General features: G+C 39.0%; 1 protein-coding gene and 1 non-coding gene across 2 annotated transcripts; one reads left to right on the top strand and one right to left on the bottom strand.

Moving 5' to 3' along the window:
* Nucleotides 1-9,881: 9,881 nt before the first annotated feature.
* Nucleotides 9,882-14,433, top strand: LOC144005388 (uncharacterized). Its single transcript, XM_077503514.1, has 7 exons — nucleotides 9,882-10,444; nucleotides 11,499-11,582; nucleotides 11,671-11,759; nucleotides 11,853-12,038; nucleotides 12,114-12,251; nucleotides 13,647-13,839; nucleotides 13,916-14,433. Exons 1-7 carry the CDS (start codon nucleotides 10,147-10,149, stop codon nucleotides 14,224-14,226), a joined length of 1,299 nt encoding a protein of 432 aa, XP_077359640.1. The 5' UTR covers nucleotides 9,882-10,146; the 3' UTR covers nucleotides 14,227-14,433.
* A 618-nt stretch (nucleotides 14,434-15,051) lies between these two features.
* Nucleotides 15,052-15,133, bottom strand: trnal-uag (transfer RNA leucine (anticodon UAG)). The gene has a single exon. It is a non-coding gene; the product is annotated as a tRNA-Leu (tRNA).
* Nucleotides 15,134-15,172: the final 39 nt, after the last annotated feature.

Genomic DNA, 15,172 nt, shown 5'->3' with positions numbered 1-15,172 from the left:
CAAAAGCCAACTGCCTTTGTTTGCCTGTTCCTTTTCGTCCAAGCGGTTTTTTTAGCTTTAGCCGAGTTAAAATTACGACTTGTAACCCCCCCCTCCCTCTCAGCTTCTGCAAAGCATTGTGGGTACATAAAGGCGGGCCTATAGCAAAGGAAAGCCGGGGGATGGAAATCGCGATTCGATTTTTGAATCGCGAATCGATTTTTGAATCGCGAATCGTGAATCGATTTTCTGAATCGCGATTCGATTTCTGAATCGCGAATCGATTTTTTTGAATCGCGATTCGATTTTTGAATCACGATTCGATTTCTGAATCGCGATTAGATTTTTTTGAATCGCGGTTCGATTTCTGAATCGCGGTTCGATTTCTGAATCGCGATTCGATTCGATTTTTGGATCGCGATTCGATTCGCGATTCAAAAAATCGAATCGCGATTCAAAAATCGAATCGCGATTCGAATCGCCAAAAGTCGAATCGCGATTCAAAAATCGATTCGCGATTCAAAAATCGATTTGCGATTCAAAAATCGATTCGCGATTCGCGATTCAAAAATCGATTCGCGATTCAAAAGGGAGGGGGGGGTAACAAAGGGATTACCAGAAGAGCCGTTCCACACTTGGACACAGGCCTTACTGTGCAAAACGCTCACTTTGGGCCGGACCTAACTGGAAAGGAATGCAGTCGGGCTTTTATACATCCTGCCCCAAGGGGTGCACAAGGATGCGTGTGTGGCTGGCTGGGTGGACGTATACACACTATATATACGTGTATGCGCGTGTCGATAGATGTATGCATAGCGCCCGTGAGTGAGGTCAAACACGAGAAAGCTTCCACGCGCGGGTGATTTACGACATTCGCCGCACATAAAAACGTCGGGCTCGAAGGTAAAGCGGTTTCCAAAAAAAAAAAAAAAGTGACATGCTCACGCACGCGCGGTTCCCATTCCCTGCATACCTTGTGTTCTGTGTGTGACTGGCTTCCAGGAAAGAGCCACTTTAATTGAGTTGACTTTTTACGGCTTGCCTGGTGTTAGTGTGTGTGCGCGCGTGCGTGTGTGGAGAGAGGGGGGGGGGGAGTCGAAGTGGAGAAAGAATACATTTTTTTCAGTGACGCAAGAAGAAAAAAAAAAGGCCAAGGCTGCGGAGAAATGATGTAAAAGTAATTATGAGGAGCATTCCTGGCACGACCGCACACACAATCGCACACCCGGTGACATAATAAACACGACATGCTGTCACACAAAAGCACCAGTGTGACTTCCAAGCACGACCATTTAGTTGACTTGCAAATGTTGCGCAAGGTCAATCTGTAAAATGCCAATCGGAAAGCTTGAAGAAAAAGTCAATGTCTGGAAAACAAACATTTGACAGTTAGCAAAACAAAATGTTGCTAAAAAATATTACAGTTTAGCTATAGTTATTAAAAAGGCTTTAAATTTCCATTATTTTCTATCAAGGGCAAAAACAAGTAAAACAAAAAAAATTTGTTCATACAAATAAAAAAAAAACTGCATTAAATGTATTACAATCGAAATTGAAATTAAATGCATAAATACAATCAATTTAAAATATACAACAAAATTTAATGACAAGTGACAAAACAAAGAATTAAAAATTTAAAATATCAAAAAAGACAAATACGATATGAAAAAGTTTTTTTTTTTAAATTACAATTTTCTAAAACTAGAACAAAATTAAATACATTAAAAAAAGAGCCATAAAATTGGATATAAAAACAAAACACCAAATAAACATATAAAAAAAAATACAAAATAAATATAACAAATAAAGCCAGCTCAAAATAATAAACTAGCTTAATTATATAATTAGAATAAAAACTAGGTACATAAAGTACAAATATTACAATTAAAAACAAAAATGATGCCTAACAAACTGTAAATAAGAAATGAATTAATCAAATCAGAAACATAAAATTAAAAGTACAAACAATCACATTTAGATAATACATATAAAGTTGTGGAAAAAATACAAACAAAATAGATGAAATAAAAAAAGAAATTTGAATAATAAAAAAAAAAAAACACAACAAAATTAAATGGCAGTATTAATAACAAATAAAATGAAAATCTAAAAATACAAATAAGATATGTAAAACTATTTTTTAAATTACACTTGTCTAAAAATAAATCAAAATTAAATACAGAAAAAAATACAACCATAAAATTGAATATTAAAGCAAAACACTAAATAAACATGTAAAAAATACAAAATGAATATAACCAATAAAGCCAACTCAAAATAATAAACTAGCTTAATTACAAAATTAAAATAAAAACTGGGCTCATAAAATACAAATCTTAAAATAAATAGATTACAAATAGAAACAGAAATACGATGCCAAACAAACAAAAAACTTTAATTGAATCAATCAAACCAGAAACAAAATTAAAAATACAAACAATCAAATGTAGTTAATACACATAAAATTATGAAAAATACAAATATATGAAAAAAAATTAAACACTAAAAAGAAATTTTAAATCAAATAAATGGCATCAAAATGTATTTTTAACTCATTGACTGCCATTGACGGAAAAAGACGTCAAATAATGCATTTTTGCTGGGCTGGCAGTGAATGTGTTAAACACAATGTGCCAATATATTTTGTGATTATATTGCAGCATCCTTTTTTTCCTTTTTTCTTTTTTAAGGCAAATTTTGCTTAAAAATCCGTCAATTTTGGTTACATCTCATCTTAACTCATTGACTGCCATTTACGGAAAAAGACGTCAAATAAGGCATTTTTGCTGGGCTAGCAGTGAATGTGTTAAAAAAAATATTGAAGAAAACTAAAATAAAGCATAACAAATTTTTCAAATAAATAAAAACTGATGGCGCACAATTAAAAATTAAGATAAAAACACAACATAAACTCTGTGACATTTTGTGAATGACAAAATGCCGCAATGGCTGGAAAAGTATTCGTAGTTTCCTTTCCTCTTTTTTCCTCCCCAAAACTTCCAAAAAGCGGAAGCGCGCATGCAGTCGAATGCACAAAAGAGCTCGGCTGTGACTCAGGTTCCCCACAAACTGTAAATCTTGTGGAATATTTTGCCCTCCATCCTTTTCGGCCCATCTCACACGCCCTACCAGAGTCTTTCCAGCATGATTCATTTTTTTTTGGGAGGTGGGCGAGGGGCGGAACCAGCTCGACATTTGTCAACAAACGCGACGCGTCTGAGCTCCTCCTGTCGTGCATGACCTCAGCGCTGTAACTGGGGCATATTTGATTTTTTCTAAGCATGAATGTAAAATTTTTTGAGCATATACACAGGGCTGGACTGGCCCATCTGGCATACAGGGAAGCTGCCCGGTGGGCAGGAGTCTTTTGGGGATTTTGAATTGTTAGTTACCCCAAGAGGCTGGTCACTAGCCCATTAATCCATTTCGAATATAGACAACAAACGAAACCAACATTAGTCAATATCAGTGCCAGAACTACATGTTAGGCGGGGTAGCCCGGTATATATTAGGGATGTAACGATATCACGATACGATATTATCACTATATGACACTCGTGATACGATAATTATCACGATATTGTGGGGAGGTTGGCGATATTTAAAAAAGGTCACGATATTGTAAAAAATTGAGCTCATACTAAAAAAAAGCACAATATTGTGCTTTTATACATATAAACGACCTACAATCTCTCATATCACTTCATATTGAGGCACTTACTCACCTAATGTAAGCCCACATTGAGTTCCTTCACATATTGACTCGCTACACAAGCATATTACGACGATCATCTAACGATTAGCATAGATTTTAAACATCGAAGGGCCAAAACATCCCTCATGAAAATTAAACTGTACTAAAAAACTAGCCACCAGAGGGTGCTAGAACTGCACACATGGAAATCAATCTGACTTTTTTTTAACAGATGTGTTGCATTTAAAGGGATACTTTACTTATTTAGCCATTTTTTTTTACATATTTTGCCTATAATAAAATTGATATTTTCATTGTTTTTCATGTACAATTAGTACCTTTAAAAACACATTTTGCAACTTGCTGTCGACTGAAAATGACATCACAAGGGCTCAGGTAGCCAATCACAGCTCGGCTTGTGAATGTCACATGACCAAACCTAGAAAACAGGTGAGCTGTGATTGGTTACCTGAGCCCTTGTGATGTCATTTTCAGTCGACAGCAAGTTGCAAAGTGTGTTTTTAGAAGTACTAATTGTACGTGATTAAATATCGTGAACATGACGACGACGATATTGTGGCAGTTTTAATATTGCGATATCACAATATTATCGTTACATCCCGAGCATATATACTTAATGGGCATATGAAAGAATGGAGAATGATTCAATTTACACAAGAATAACATTAAGTGTATAAATTTTGGTAAAATATAGCCTGGACTCGTACCTCAAATTGGTAACGACAAAGGCGTTGATTCACTGCTTAGATGTGCTTTGTTGACAGATTGGGAAACAGATTAATATAATGCTACTTAGCCGGCTAAACATTCCCATGCACGCGCAAATACTTCCGTGAACTCCGAGCTGGTACAACATGCAAAAAGGGGGCTACTCGGAGCGCGCCCCTGCGACGAGCGCTCCGGCGGCGCTCTTCCAGGAAGAGGCTTTGCTGATTGTTTCTTCCAGGAAGGCTTTTTTGTTGGCCGATCAGCGCTTATAGGAAAGCCGTTCGGGGCCGGCCCATCAGCGCCAGTATTGTCACAGCCGCTTCTGATAAAGCCAGAGCGGCTTCCAGGAAAGCAGAGATTTACCCTCCAAGCATTCCATCATTCCTTCAGCGCCATCACTTGCGCGCAGAAAGTGAGGGAGGCGAGTGGGGGTATAATAGGGATGTGGATCAATAAAAACCATATGGTAAGCATGAGCATGCTGTATAGTTGAACGCGCGTGTTGTTGCGCGGCATTCAAAGTGTTGACCTGCAGCTTGCTGCGGTCACTGCGCGGCCGCGCTCGCTCAAACCGCATGATTCCGACTTTATTTGGACTGCGCGCATGCCTTGCTTTATTTTGATGACTCACAATGTTGTGTTATCACAATATTTTGCCGGATATCGCACAATAATTGCTACCAATGCCGATAATGGAACACATCAGTAAAACAAAATAGCGGCGTTTCCGAGATGAGCGGGGGAGGGGCAAGGACAGGTGGCGGTGCCAGTGGGACTTGACCCGTTGCACTTTTGACATGCTTCGACTTCCCCATTTATCGACCGATTTTTCACCATTCCAACTTCAACACGTTCCAAAAATTCACACTTTTCGGGCGATCATTTTTCTTCATCCAAATTTGCATAGTTTTACCGAAATGTAAAATTTTGCACGGTAAAAATGTCCATTCATTCCCAATGAAACACTCAACAAGCAGGCTTCACATCATTCCAATTCAAAATATTCAGCTCCTTCAATTCACCTTTTCAATATTTCTCAACGCTTCAAAATTTCACATGTCCAAAAAATGTCATACTTTTCACAATATTTCTAATATTTGACCAAAATTAGACATATTCAATATCATTTGTATCATTTCCCACATTCTTTTTTTATTCACACCATTCAAATGTCAACATTTTTCTTCAACATATACAAAAATTTTGAAATTTGAAAATTACAAAAATTCCCACATATCCATAATTTTTAAAAATTTTCACAAATAAAATTCTCACCAATCATTCCCAGTACAAACAGATTCACATCGTTTCCATTTAAAATTCAAAACTTTCAACTCATTCATTTCACCTTGAAAACAGTTTTCAACATGACAAAAATTCCCATTCACCAAACATTGTCAACATTAAAATTCCTACCAAAAGTAAAGAAAATCCCTCATCATTCTCAGTGTCACATTCAACAATTAAGATTTACATAATTTCCATTTGAAATGCAAATACCATTTCTAAATTTAAATTCACCATGGGAAAATTTTTCGGCATACCAAAAGTTTTCACGCCCCACAAAAAAAAAATCCTCATTCATTCCTAATGACACATTTGACAAAACAGATTCACATCGTTCCCATTTGAAATTCAATTTAGTTCACAAAAAAAATCAACAATTTCACCTCTAAAATTTCCATGAAAAAAATACCTATTCAATGCCAATTAGAATAAGAAGCTCACAAATTAAGTTTTTTTTTCATCTAATTTCTAAATTATTTTTTTTTTACTAATTCAAACGTGGGCGGCACGGTAGTCGAGTGGTTAGCACGTCCGCTTCCCAGTTCTGAGGTCTCCGGTTCGAGTCCAGGCTCGGACCCTCCTGGGTGGAGTTTGCATGTTCTCCCCGTGCCCGCGTGGGTCTTCTCCGGGTACTCCGGTCTCCTCCCACATTCCAAAGACATGCATGGCAGGTTAATTGGGCGCTCCGAATTGTCCCTAGGTGTGTGTGTGAGTGTGGATGGTTGTTCGTCTCTGTGTGCCCTGCGATTGGTTGGCAACCAGTCCAGGGTGTCCCCCGCCTACTGCCCAGAGCCAGCTGAGATAGGCGCCAGCAGCCCCCGCGACCCTTGTGAGGAATAAGCGGTCAAGAAAATGGATGGATGGATGGATAATTCAAACGTTCCAATTTATCCCTACCACAAGCTGTTTTCAAAATGTTTTTCTACTCTAATTTCATTTATTTATTTATTTTTAACCGATTCAAACCATTCTAACTTCAACATGTTCAATTCATTTCTAGTCATTGTATATCCTTCCACGTCTTTTCATGAAGCCTTTCAGCCTTCACATGCAATTTCTCCAGAAAATGCATTCTTTATTTTTAAACTGGAAGTGGCAAGAAACTACTTGAAGCAAGCATTTGGCTTTTTTTTTTTTTTTTTTTTTTTTTTTCCCTCACACAAACAAACGTGGTCTCCCAGGCAGGGAGGCGAACCCATGCCAAACGGCACCGAATGCCGGTGACGGTTCCACTCCTCCACCCAGAGTCCCCCTCTTTTTCGAAGCATTGTTCAAACTGCTGCTTGTCTAGTTTGCTCTCACCATAGCTAGTAGTCGCAACTCAAGTTTCTATCGAATTACCACTTCGAAGGGTTTTTACGCTTTGGCGGTGGTAATCGTCTTCACTGGCGGCGTTGGCGGAACAATCAAAGAAGCACCGCACATCTCCTACGGACCTGGAATGTTTTGAATCAATTTGTGCGGCTTCGGGTTTGCGAAATATTCTTGTGTGTGAACTTTGGCCGCGACGGGGGTTTCGAGTGGATGAAAATGGGCCGGGATGCTGGGAACGCCGGGAACACTCCACTGAAAACAAACAGCGCTTCCCAGTCCCAGCAAGAATACTTTTATTTACCTCCTCCTCCCTTTCTTCTGCATTAATGCGAGGGGGCCACGCTTCTTGTTCCCGTTAGTCGAAAACAGGGGGTCCTCTGTGTGTGTGCGTAGCATATGAAGAGCCAATCACAGCACGGTACAGACACTGATCCCCCCCCCCCACCCCACAAGTACTGTTGGTTTTATAGGGTTCAGCTTCAGAGAAGTCACGTGACTTCCCAGAGAGAAAGCGAGGGAGGGCGACGATGGGGTGGTAAGACTGATGAAGAAGAGGAGTGAAAAGGAGGTGACAGAAAGGGTGAAGCGAGCGAACGAACGACTGAATGAATGAAGCGCTCAAGGTGACAGACGGCTGAATGAGGGAGGACATTTTGAATGAGTGGCGGCAAACTGCAAGGTCAGGTTCACCTTGGTTCTGGCGGAGGCCCCGGGACACTTCCTGGAAATGGCGCCGTGCTCGTACGAAGATGATTCACGAAATTGCCGCGAAACGCTTTTTCCTCCTGGATTGATGGTTAAGTAGTTGCGAGGAAAACGCTCCGAGGGTTCTGTGGAAACACTTCTCATCCTTTTTCCCTGCTGCAAATGAGCAGCCATTCATCACCATTAAATTGAGGAAAAATGCAGTGTTGCCCAACATTTAGAGTTGAGGCATTAGAAAAGCAAAGCTGTAACAAAAAAAAATACACACAGTACACTGAGCTAATTATTTTAATACTTTATTCAGAAATTTACGTTGTGTGAAATTTGGACCTCTTCAGTAGAATTAACCTGAAAATAGCCAGATGGATATGCACCTCTCCAACATTAATTTCGTCGGGAAAAGGCGGGACATTCTGTACAGCCTACACGTTTGTTTTTAACCAATCACGGCCACGGGTGAAAATTTCGTTTTCGTTCTTGTCCAAGAGGGGAAAATCACGAACATCTTACCAGCTAGAAATGCACGAAGCGCCACTCGCTGTTCAACATTCAACAAGGAAAAGGTGAGTAATTCTGCGAGAACAGAATTAATTGTAGTGTCCATTCGTCCATGTTGGGTTTGTTTGTTAGCGTCGGCGCTGACTTCCTGTTTTCGTCAAAGTTGCATATCCCGCCCCCCAAACACAATGTCGCTCTGTGATTGGTCCGAACCACCAGTTCGAAAATGTGTCATCTAGTGGAATATTTTTGTACTAATTAAGTCAAGTCAAGTAGTCATAAAAGTATTTAAATACGTTGTAACGTTGTTTTGTTGCATGCCTCGAGATAGTTCTCGTAAAATGTGTACCTTTAGTCGCTTGCGCAATAAAGGTTGGGAAACACGGATGTCGACCGACCAATGAGATTGAGTCACATCATCGACCAATCACTGATGCTCTGTGGAATGATTTGAAGTGACGTAACCAACCAACCTCAGGTACCGCGAGTAATGATTGCCGAGGTTGCAAACTGCGGAAATTTTTGTCATGATGTCCCAATACTTTACTGGCCGTGACACATTCTAAAGGGTGGGACACGCTGATTTATGCCACTTTGGGAAGTACCCTGAAAAAATTGTGTGTGTGTGTGAGAGTGAGTGACGTGAATGAGGACGGTTGGTTGTATGGGGACTTAATATGAACCAGATTTCGCAAGCAGTGATGTCACCACCTTTTAAGCAAAGACCATCTTTGCCCCAATGTGTTTGTTTGTGTGCGAAGCCTTCCCATAAACACCTGCTTTTGTGGAACAAGTGATGGCGAAAGAGAAGCAATGAAGGGATAGGAGGGGGTCTATTTCGGGCCCCCGGCGGGCTTTATGGTTATTGGAAAGGCGTTGCCGTCTCCTCGCTGCTTCTTCCCAGAAAGGGCTCAATATTTCTCCTGCTTCATTTCTGCCTTATTCAATATTTCTCTCTCTCTCTCTCTCTCTCTCTCTCTCTCTCTCTCTCTCTCTCTCTCTCTCTCTCTCTCTCTCTCTCTCTCTCTCTCTCTCTCTCTCTCTCTCTGTGTGCCATGGAAGACGCTGGCCACAAAGACTCGAGTGTGTGAGCGTCACGCAGCTGGAAGGCCCCATTACATATTACAAGCAGACACGCTTTACTGGCACTGCACGCGCACGCGCGCTGGCGCGCACGCGCCCTTATCAAGTGATTACAATCACACAAGAGTGGGAAGTTGTGTGCGTGCGCGTGTGACTGGAATTCGATCCAGCAGATTCGCGAATCCGCACGCCAGCTGAAATTTTGACGCGTGCGGTGTCAATGGCAGATGGTCAATAGAGGGCGCTAGGGAGCCTCCCCGCCACGGACGGTGGTCAGCATTACGTTGCTTGAAGACAAAAATAAATACAAAAAAAATTATCATAAATGAAAAGTATTTTGTTACACATGGACTCCAAGCTTTATATATGTATTGACACTTATTTGCATATTTATTTATGTATTTATTTGTTGGACTGAATTATGGGCAATATTATAATCATAATGTATTGTTACATTTAATTATATTTATATTATTTTTATATTCATATAGTATAGTTGTAACCCACAAAACCGTATGTTTATACTTATACAGTACTATACTTTATACATACCGGTACTTGTAATATACAGTACAGTGTTAGGTTTTTGTTTGTTTTTTGTGTTTTTTTTTTTTTCATTATTAGTACTATTATCATTGGGTACTACAATATTTTCTTTTCAAAAATATATTAATTAGTTACAATATTAAGTATACTATACTGTATTACGAATTAAATAACTACAATACTGTGCTGTATAGCTTTATATGTTATATGTATGTGGCGCCATCCAGTGGACAATATTGACACGTGCAATGTTAACCAGCAGTTCGGTCATCCATTAACCGTCCTTCATGCGGTCAAGTCAATGATTATCGATGCAATCGATCCAAAGTTCAATCCCAAACCGATCCGCTACAACAATGTCCCTCAAAGCATTTTGTTCCAAGTTTTATTTTTGGGGTCGGGTCGTCGCTCGACGAGATGCCGGCGGGAAACGAAGTTACCACAAAAGCAGGAGCTCCGGAGTCCCCAAGCCCGGCCAGCTGGAGGCTCATGTTCGGGTTGTGGACCTCCGCAGCGACACGGTGACCAAACCCGGAGCGGCGATGCGCCGGGCCATGGCCGAGGCCGAAGTCGGAGACGATGTGATGGGCGAAGATCCCACAGTGAACGGTAGCGAGTTAGCACGTTAACATGCTAGCAGCTAGCAACAGCTACACTGCATCAATTCATTTTCGGAGCTTGTTGTTTATTTTATTATTTTTTATAAATTGTTTTAATTACATGAAATGATGGAAAAAGAAAAGCTCGAATTAATGTTATTAGTTATTTAAATGATTTTACTCTTAAATTATTGTACGTATTTTAATGAAATAGTTTTTGAAAAGCTAGATAAAAAAATATTTAGCATTTTAGAAACCTGACATTATTAATTTTTATTAAAATCACTACATTTCTTGGATAAAATAAAAACATTTTTTACGGTCAGTTATTAAGTTGTATTATTTACTCCATTTTGAAAATACATTTCAAAATCCCTCATTTTAAATTTGAATAGTATTTATATTAAATACCATTACTCTCGCAAAAGTGTAATTAAATAAATAGATGGAAAACAGCACTTTAGAAACTTTAAATGGTTTGTTAATTTTATTAAGTACAATAATTGTAGCCTGATTGTGTTTTGAAATGAAATCTAAAAAAGTAAAATAATGAAAAACTACTATTTTTTCAAACAAATACAATCATTAAGTCAAGTCTTTTTTTATTTATTTATGTAAAAATACATTTTAATTTTCAAATTTAATTGACAAAAATTACAAAATAGAAACCTATTTAGTGAAATTAGCAAAAAAATATGCAATTTAAAAATTACGCAAAAAACCTAAACTTAAATCCCGAATTAATTGTTTTTGTAATAAATTATAGATTTATTACATTAAAATATATAGAAAAAATAATTATAAGCCTAATAAGTAACACTATTATTTTTTAATTACTGTAATACAAATTAAATATTAAATAATGATTAATGAAAAAGTTTGATTCAAAACAATTGTTACACAATTTAAACTAATTTTTTTTCAAGTGGAAAAAAAAATAAAGTCCATGATCATGATGTAATGGACAAGATCATAAGCTTGAAATAGTGTTTTAGATTTTTGTTCTTAAACCTTTGACCATGTGGTTATTATTGCACATTTGCATTTTCGCCTCTTGGCTGCAGAGTTGCAGAAGATTGCAGCCGACATGTTTGGGATGGAGGCAGCGCTGTTTGTCCCCTCGGGAACTATGAGTAACCTCATCGCAGGTAACTTGAAACACTTTTATCTGAAATATATGTTTTTTTCCGGGGGTGGGGTGAGGTTTAAATGACCGTCGTGCATTGGTCACAATAGTGATGGTGCACTGTAGGGAGCGCGGCGATGAGATCATTGTGGGCGACTTATCTCATTTGCATATCTACGAGCAGGGAGGCAGCGCGCAGGTAAACATATATACAGTATATATATGTAATATATATAAATATATTTTTTTTTTTTGTTTACTGCATGGCTGTTTCATGTTGTTGTTTACATAGCTGGCGGGCGTCCACGCCACCACAGCCAACACCCTTGCCGACGGCACCTTGGACCTGGACCAGCTGGAGTCCAAGATCCGCCACGACTACCCGGACCCGCACTACCCCCGCTCGCGCCTCATCTGCGTGGAGAACACGCACAACATACAGGGAGGGCGAGTCATGCCACTGCACTTCCTGCAGGAGGTGAGCCCAAATCGTGGCTGAGCTGCTGTTTTGGTTAGCAGTTAACCTCCTTGACGTCCGCATGTGCGTCCACAGGTGCGAGCTCTCGCCGACAAACACGGCCTGTTGGTGCACATGGACGGCGCGCGCCTGATGAACGCCGCCGTGGCGCTGGGGGTCCCGGCGGCCGACATACTGCAGCACACACACACTGTCAGTGTGTGTCTCTCCAAGGTGACGCCTTCACAACATGTTTTTGTTGACATTTTTTTTGTTAGTCAACCAGAACTACTTTGTGATAGGGATCGCATCCTTGAATTTTGAGAAAAGAAAGTCTTTGAATCCTATTATCCTTAAAATATCAACTTTAGAATATAATTTGAAAGGACAATGACTAAATTAAACTAAGTGAAATAAGAAGAGAATAAACAAATAATAATAACAACTGAAAAAAACAGTAAGAACAAATTCTGTTACTTTGCGTTTTGGCCGCTTGTTGGCAGTGTGGTGCCGTGCATCTCACATACACACACATTGAAAGTGAATACAGAAGAAAGTTGCGATTCAATTTATTGAAATAACTCATTTTTGACACATTGGAAAGAATTTGTGCCTTTACGTAGTGTTATCTCATCTGTTCCCACTAGTGATAGACCGATATGGCTTTTTCAAGGCCGATACTGATACCGATTATTAGTAGTCAAGGAGAACGATAACCGATATTTCAAGCCGATATTTATTTGCTGTAGAAGAGAAAATATTAGTGTAAAAATTAAAAAGTACTTTTTCTTTTCTTTTTTAAACGATATTGGCAGCTTTGTTTAAAAATTATATTTAAAAAAAATTGCAGGGAGTTTCAACATTTCTTTTTTTTTTTTTTTTTTTTTTTTTTACTTTTTTTTTTTTATTCTTAAAAATAAAACATGTAGGGAATTCCCAGTGTCAGCATCCTTATTTATAAAGTGGAAATTGAAATAGATCCATAAATGAAAAGTTCCTGTATTTCACTGTGCAAAAAAATTAACGCAAACGTAGCAAATTTGGGGTTTTCATCAGGATTCATAAAAAGTTTCAAAAGATTTTTGCAGAAGGTGAACAAATTGTCAGAATGTGTTCAAAATACCCGCTTTATTGGCTTTCAGATTGGTCAAAAGGCCGATACCGATATTTGTCAAACTGCCAAATATCGGCACCGATAATCGGCCCGGCCGATAATCGGTCTATCCCTAGTTCCTACAAGATTTGTGTGTGGATATTCGTTATCTGAAGGAAAAACACTCCCAAAGTCGATGCTAACTTTCTGTTAGCATTAGGCTAGCGATGTTTTAAAATGCATGTTTTGCATTTAAATATACAGTAGATGTAATTCTTAATGTTGTGTATTTATATTTACAGTTAACTTCAACTGCGGTATGATTAAACAACTTAAAAGGACGTTTAGGGACAACAGAATAACATACGCTGCACATTTGCTAGTTGCTAATGCTACGCGAGCAAAATGGTGCATTCAAGGTACGTTCACAGCGTCGGAAGCTTCGCTTTTCTTCGATAAGGGGGGTAAACAATCAGCCACATTGTTATTAGGATTCCAAGAACTGTTGTCCAAATAGTGGCGCGTGTGTTTAACAGGGATTGGGTGCGCCGGTGGGGACCATGCTGGCTGGGCCTAAAGATTTCATTTCCCGGGCGGTGAGGTGCCGTAAAGCTCTGGGCGGCGGGATGCGGCAGGCCGGCATATTAGCGGCGGCGGGGAAACTGTCTTTGCAGGACATGGTCCAGAGACTACAGGAAGACCACAACAATGCCAGAACCTTCGCTCAAGGTGTCTTTTGAGTTCTCGCGCACGATCTTGCCGTTCGTCGGCGTCGTAACAACTTGTCGGTTTCTCCCCGTACCAGCCTTGCAAACGTGCGAGCCGCCTCTGTTTGCCGTGGACATGGCGGCAGTGGAGACAAACATCCTGCGCTTCCAAATCCGAGAACCCGACTTGACTCCAGCGGAATTCTGCGACCGCTTGGCCCGAGTGGGTGACGGGGAGGAGGACGCGCTGGGCCAGGCGGTACAAGTCCTCATGTACCCTCATTTTGGGAATTGTGTGCGAGCCGTGTGGCATCTGGGGATATCGGCCGAAGACACGCAGCTGGCCATCGGGAAATTGCAGTTTGTTGCCCGTCAGTGCTTGGAGAATAAACAGCAAAGGGGATTGTAACATGTTTGCCAAGTGTGAATCTCTTGAAAGACAAGCACAACTGGAGAAAATGGGGATATTTGACAGTGTTATTTTTGATTAATTTATCTCATTCTGTAATTTTCTGATTGATTCTTTGTAAATGATGAAATGTGAATTTAATATTTCAAATTATTTTGTAAAGATTTTACAAAATGTTTTTTAAAAAATGACTAATGAACACAATAAATGAATACGATTACATTTTCTTTGTAGATTTTTATTTTATAAAGTAACTGCATTACAAATTCTCATAAATAATACAATTAAAAAAAAAGAGCTTGTTAATTTGATGCATAACTGAGAAACATTGGTTAGCTAAAACATTTATTCGTAGATTTCCATACATCTCATTTAATAATTTGTTCATTTATGGTTTTGTAAATAGTAAAGAGTAGTAGCACAATAAACGATTTACATATACATTTATGATTAAATTATTAATACAATGCCATTAAATGTTGCATGAGCTGTTATTACCTAAAGGTGGCTAATCAAAATGTATTTATCTAATTAAATTAGACTTTTTTTTTTTTTTTAAAAAGAAGCAACTTACAGATAATTATTTTTTTAATTTATTATAGCTAATAAACTGACTGAATTATTTTATCATTAAAACAGACCTGTTTTACTGTAGAAGGAAACAGTTGAGTTTTTTGGCAGGCTAAAAACGTTTGAACCATTTTTTTCAAAGCACTACAGAAGTGATGTCATATGTTTGCGATTGCCGTGTTCGTTTGCCGAGACTTGTCCCTTTACATATTCATTTATTTTTAATAAGGGATGAATAAAATGAGGAAAACTTACTGGCAGCGGTGGGATTCGAACCCACGCCATCGAAATGACTGGAGCCTAAATCCAGCGCCTTAGACCACTCGGCCACGCTACCGTGCATTACTCCTGGTTGAAAGATTTATAGTTATAGGTA

Source organism: Festucalex cinctus, chromosome 17 (assembly GCF_051991245.1).
Source record: "Festucalex cinctus isolate MCC-2025b chromosome 17, RoL_Fcin_1.0, whole genome shotgun sequence".
In the NCBI taxonomy this organism is placed as follows: domain Eukaryota; kingdom Metazoa; phylum Chordata; class Actinopteri; order Syngnathiformes; family Syngnathidae; genus Festucalex; species Festucalex cinctus.
Note: the sequence above shows the minus strand (reverse complement) of the source record. Positions and strands in the feature narration are given on the sequence as shown.

Coding starts and splice junctions, on each gene's coding strand:
- LOC144005388 (XM_077503514.1), top strand. CDS start 10,147: ATGCAATCGATCCAAAGTTCAATCCCAAACCGATCCGCTACAACAATG. Junction 10,445..11,498: donor CGAAGATCCCACAGTGAACG/GTAGCGAGTTAG, acceptor TCTTGGCTGCAG/AGTTGCAGAAGATTGCAGCC. Junction 11,583..11,670: donor TATGAGTAACCTCATCGCAG/GTAACTTGAAAC, acceptor TGGTCACAATAG/TGATGGTGCACTGTAGGGAG.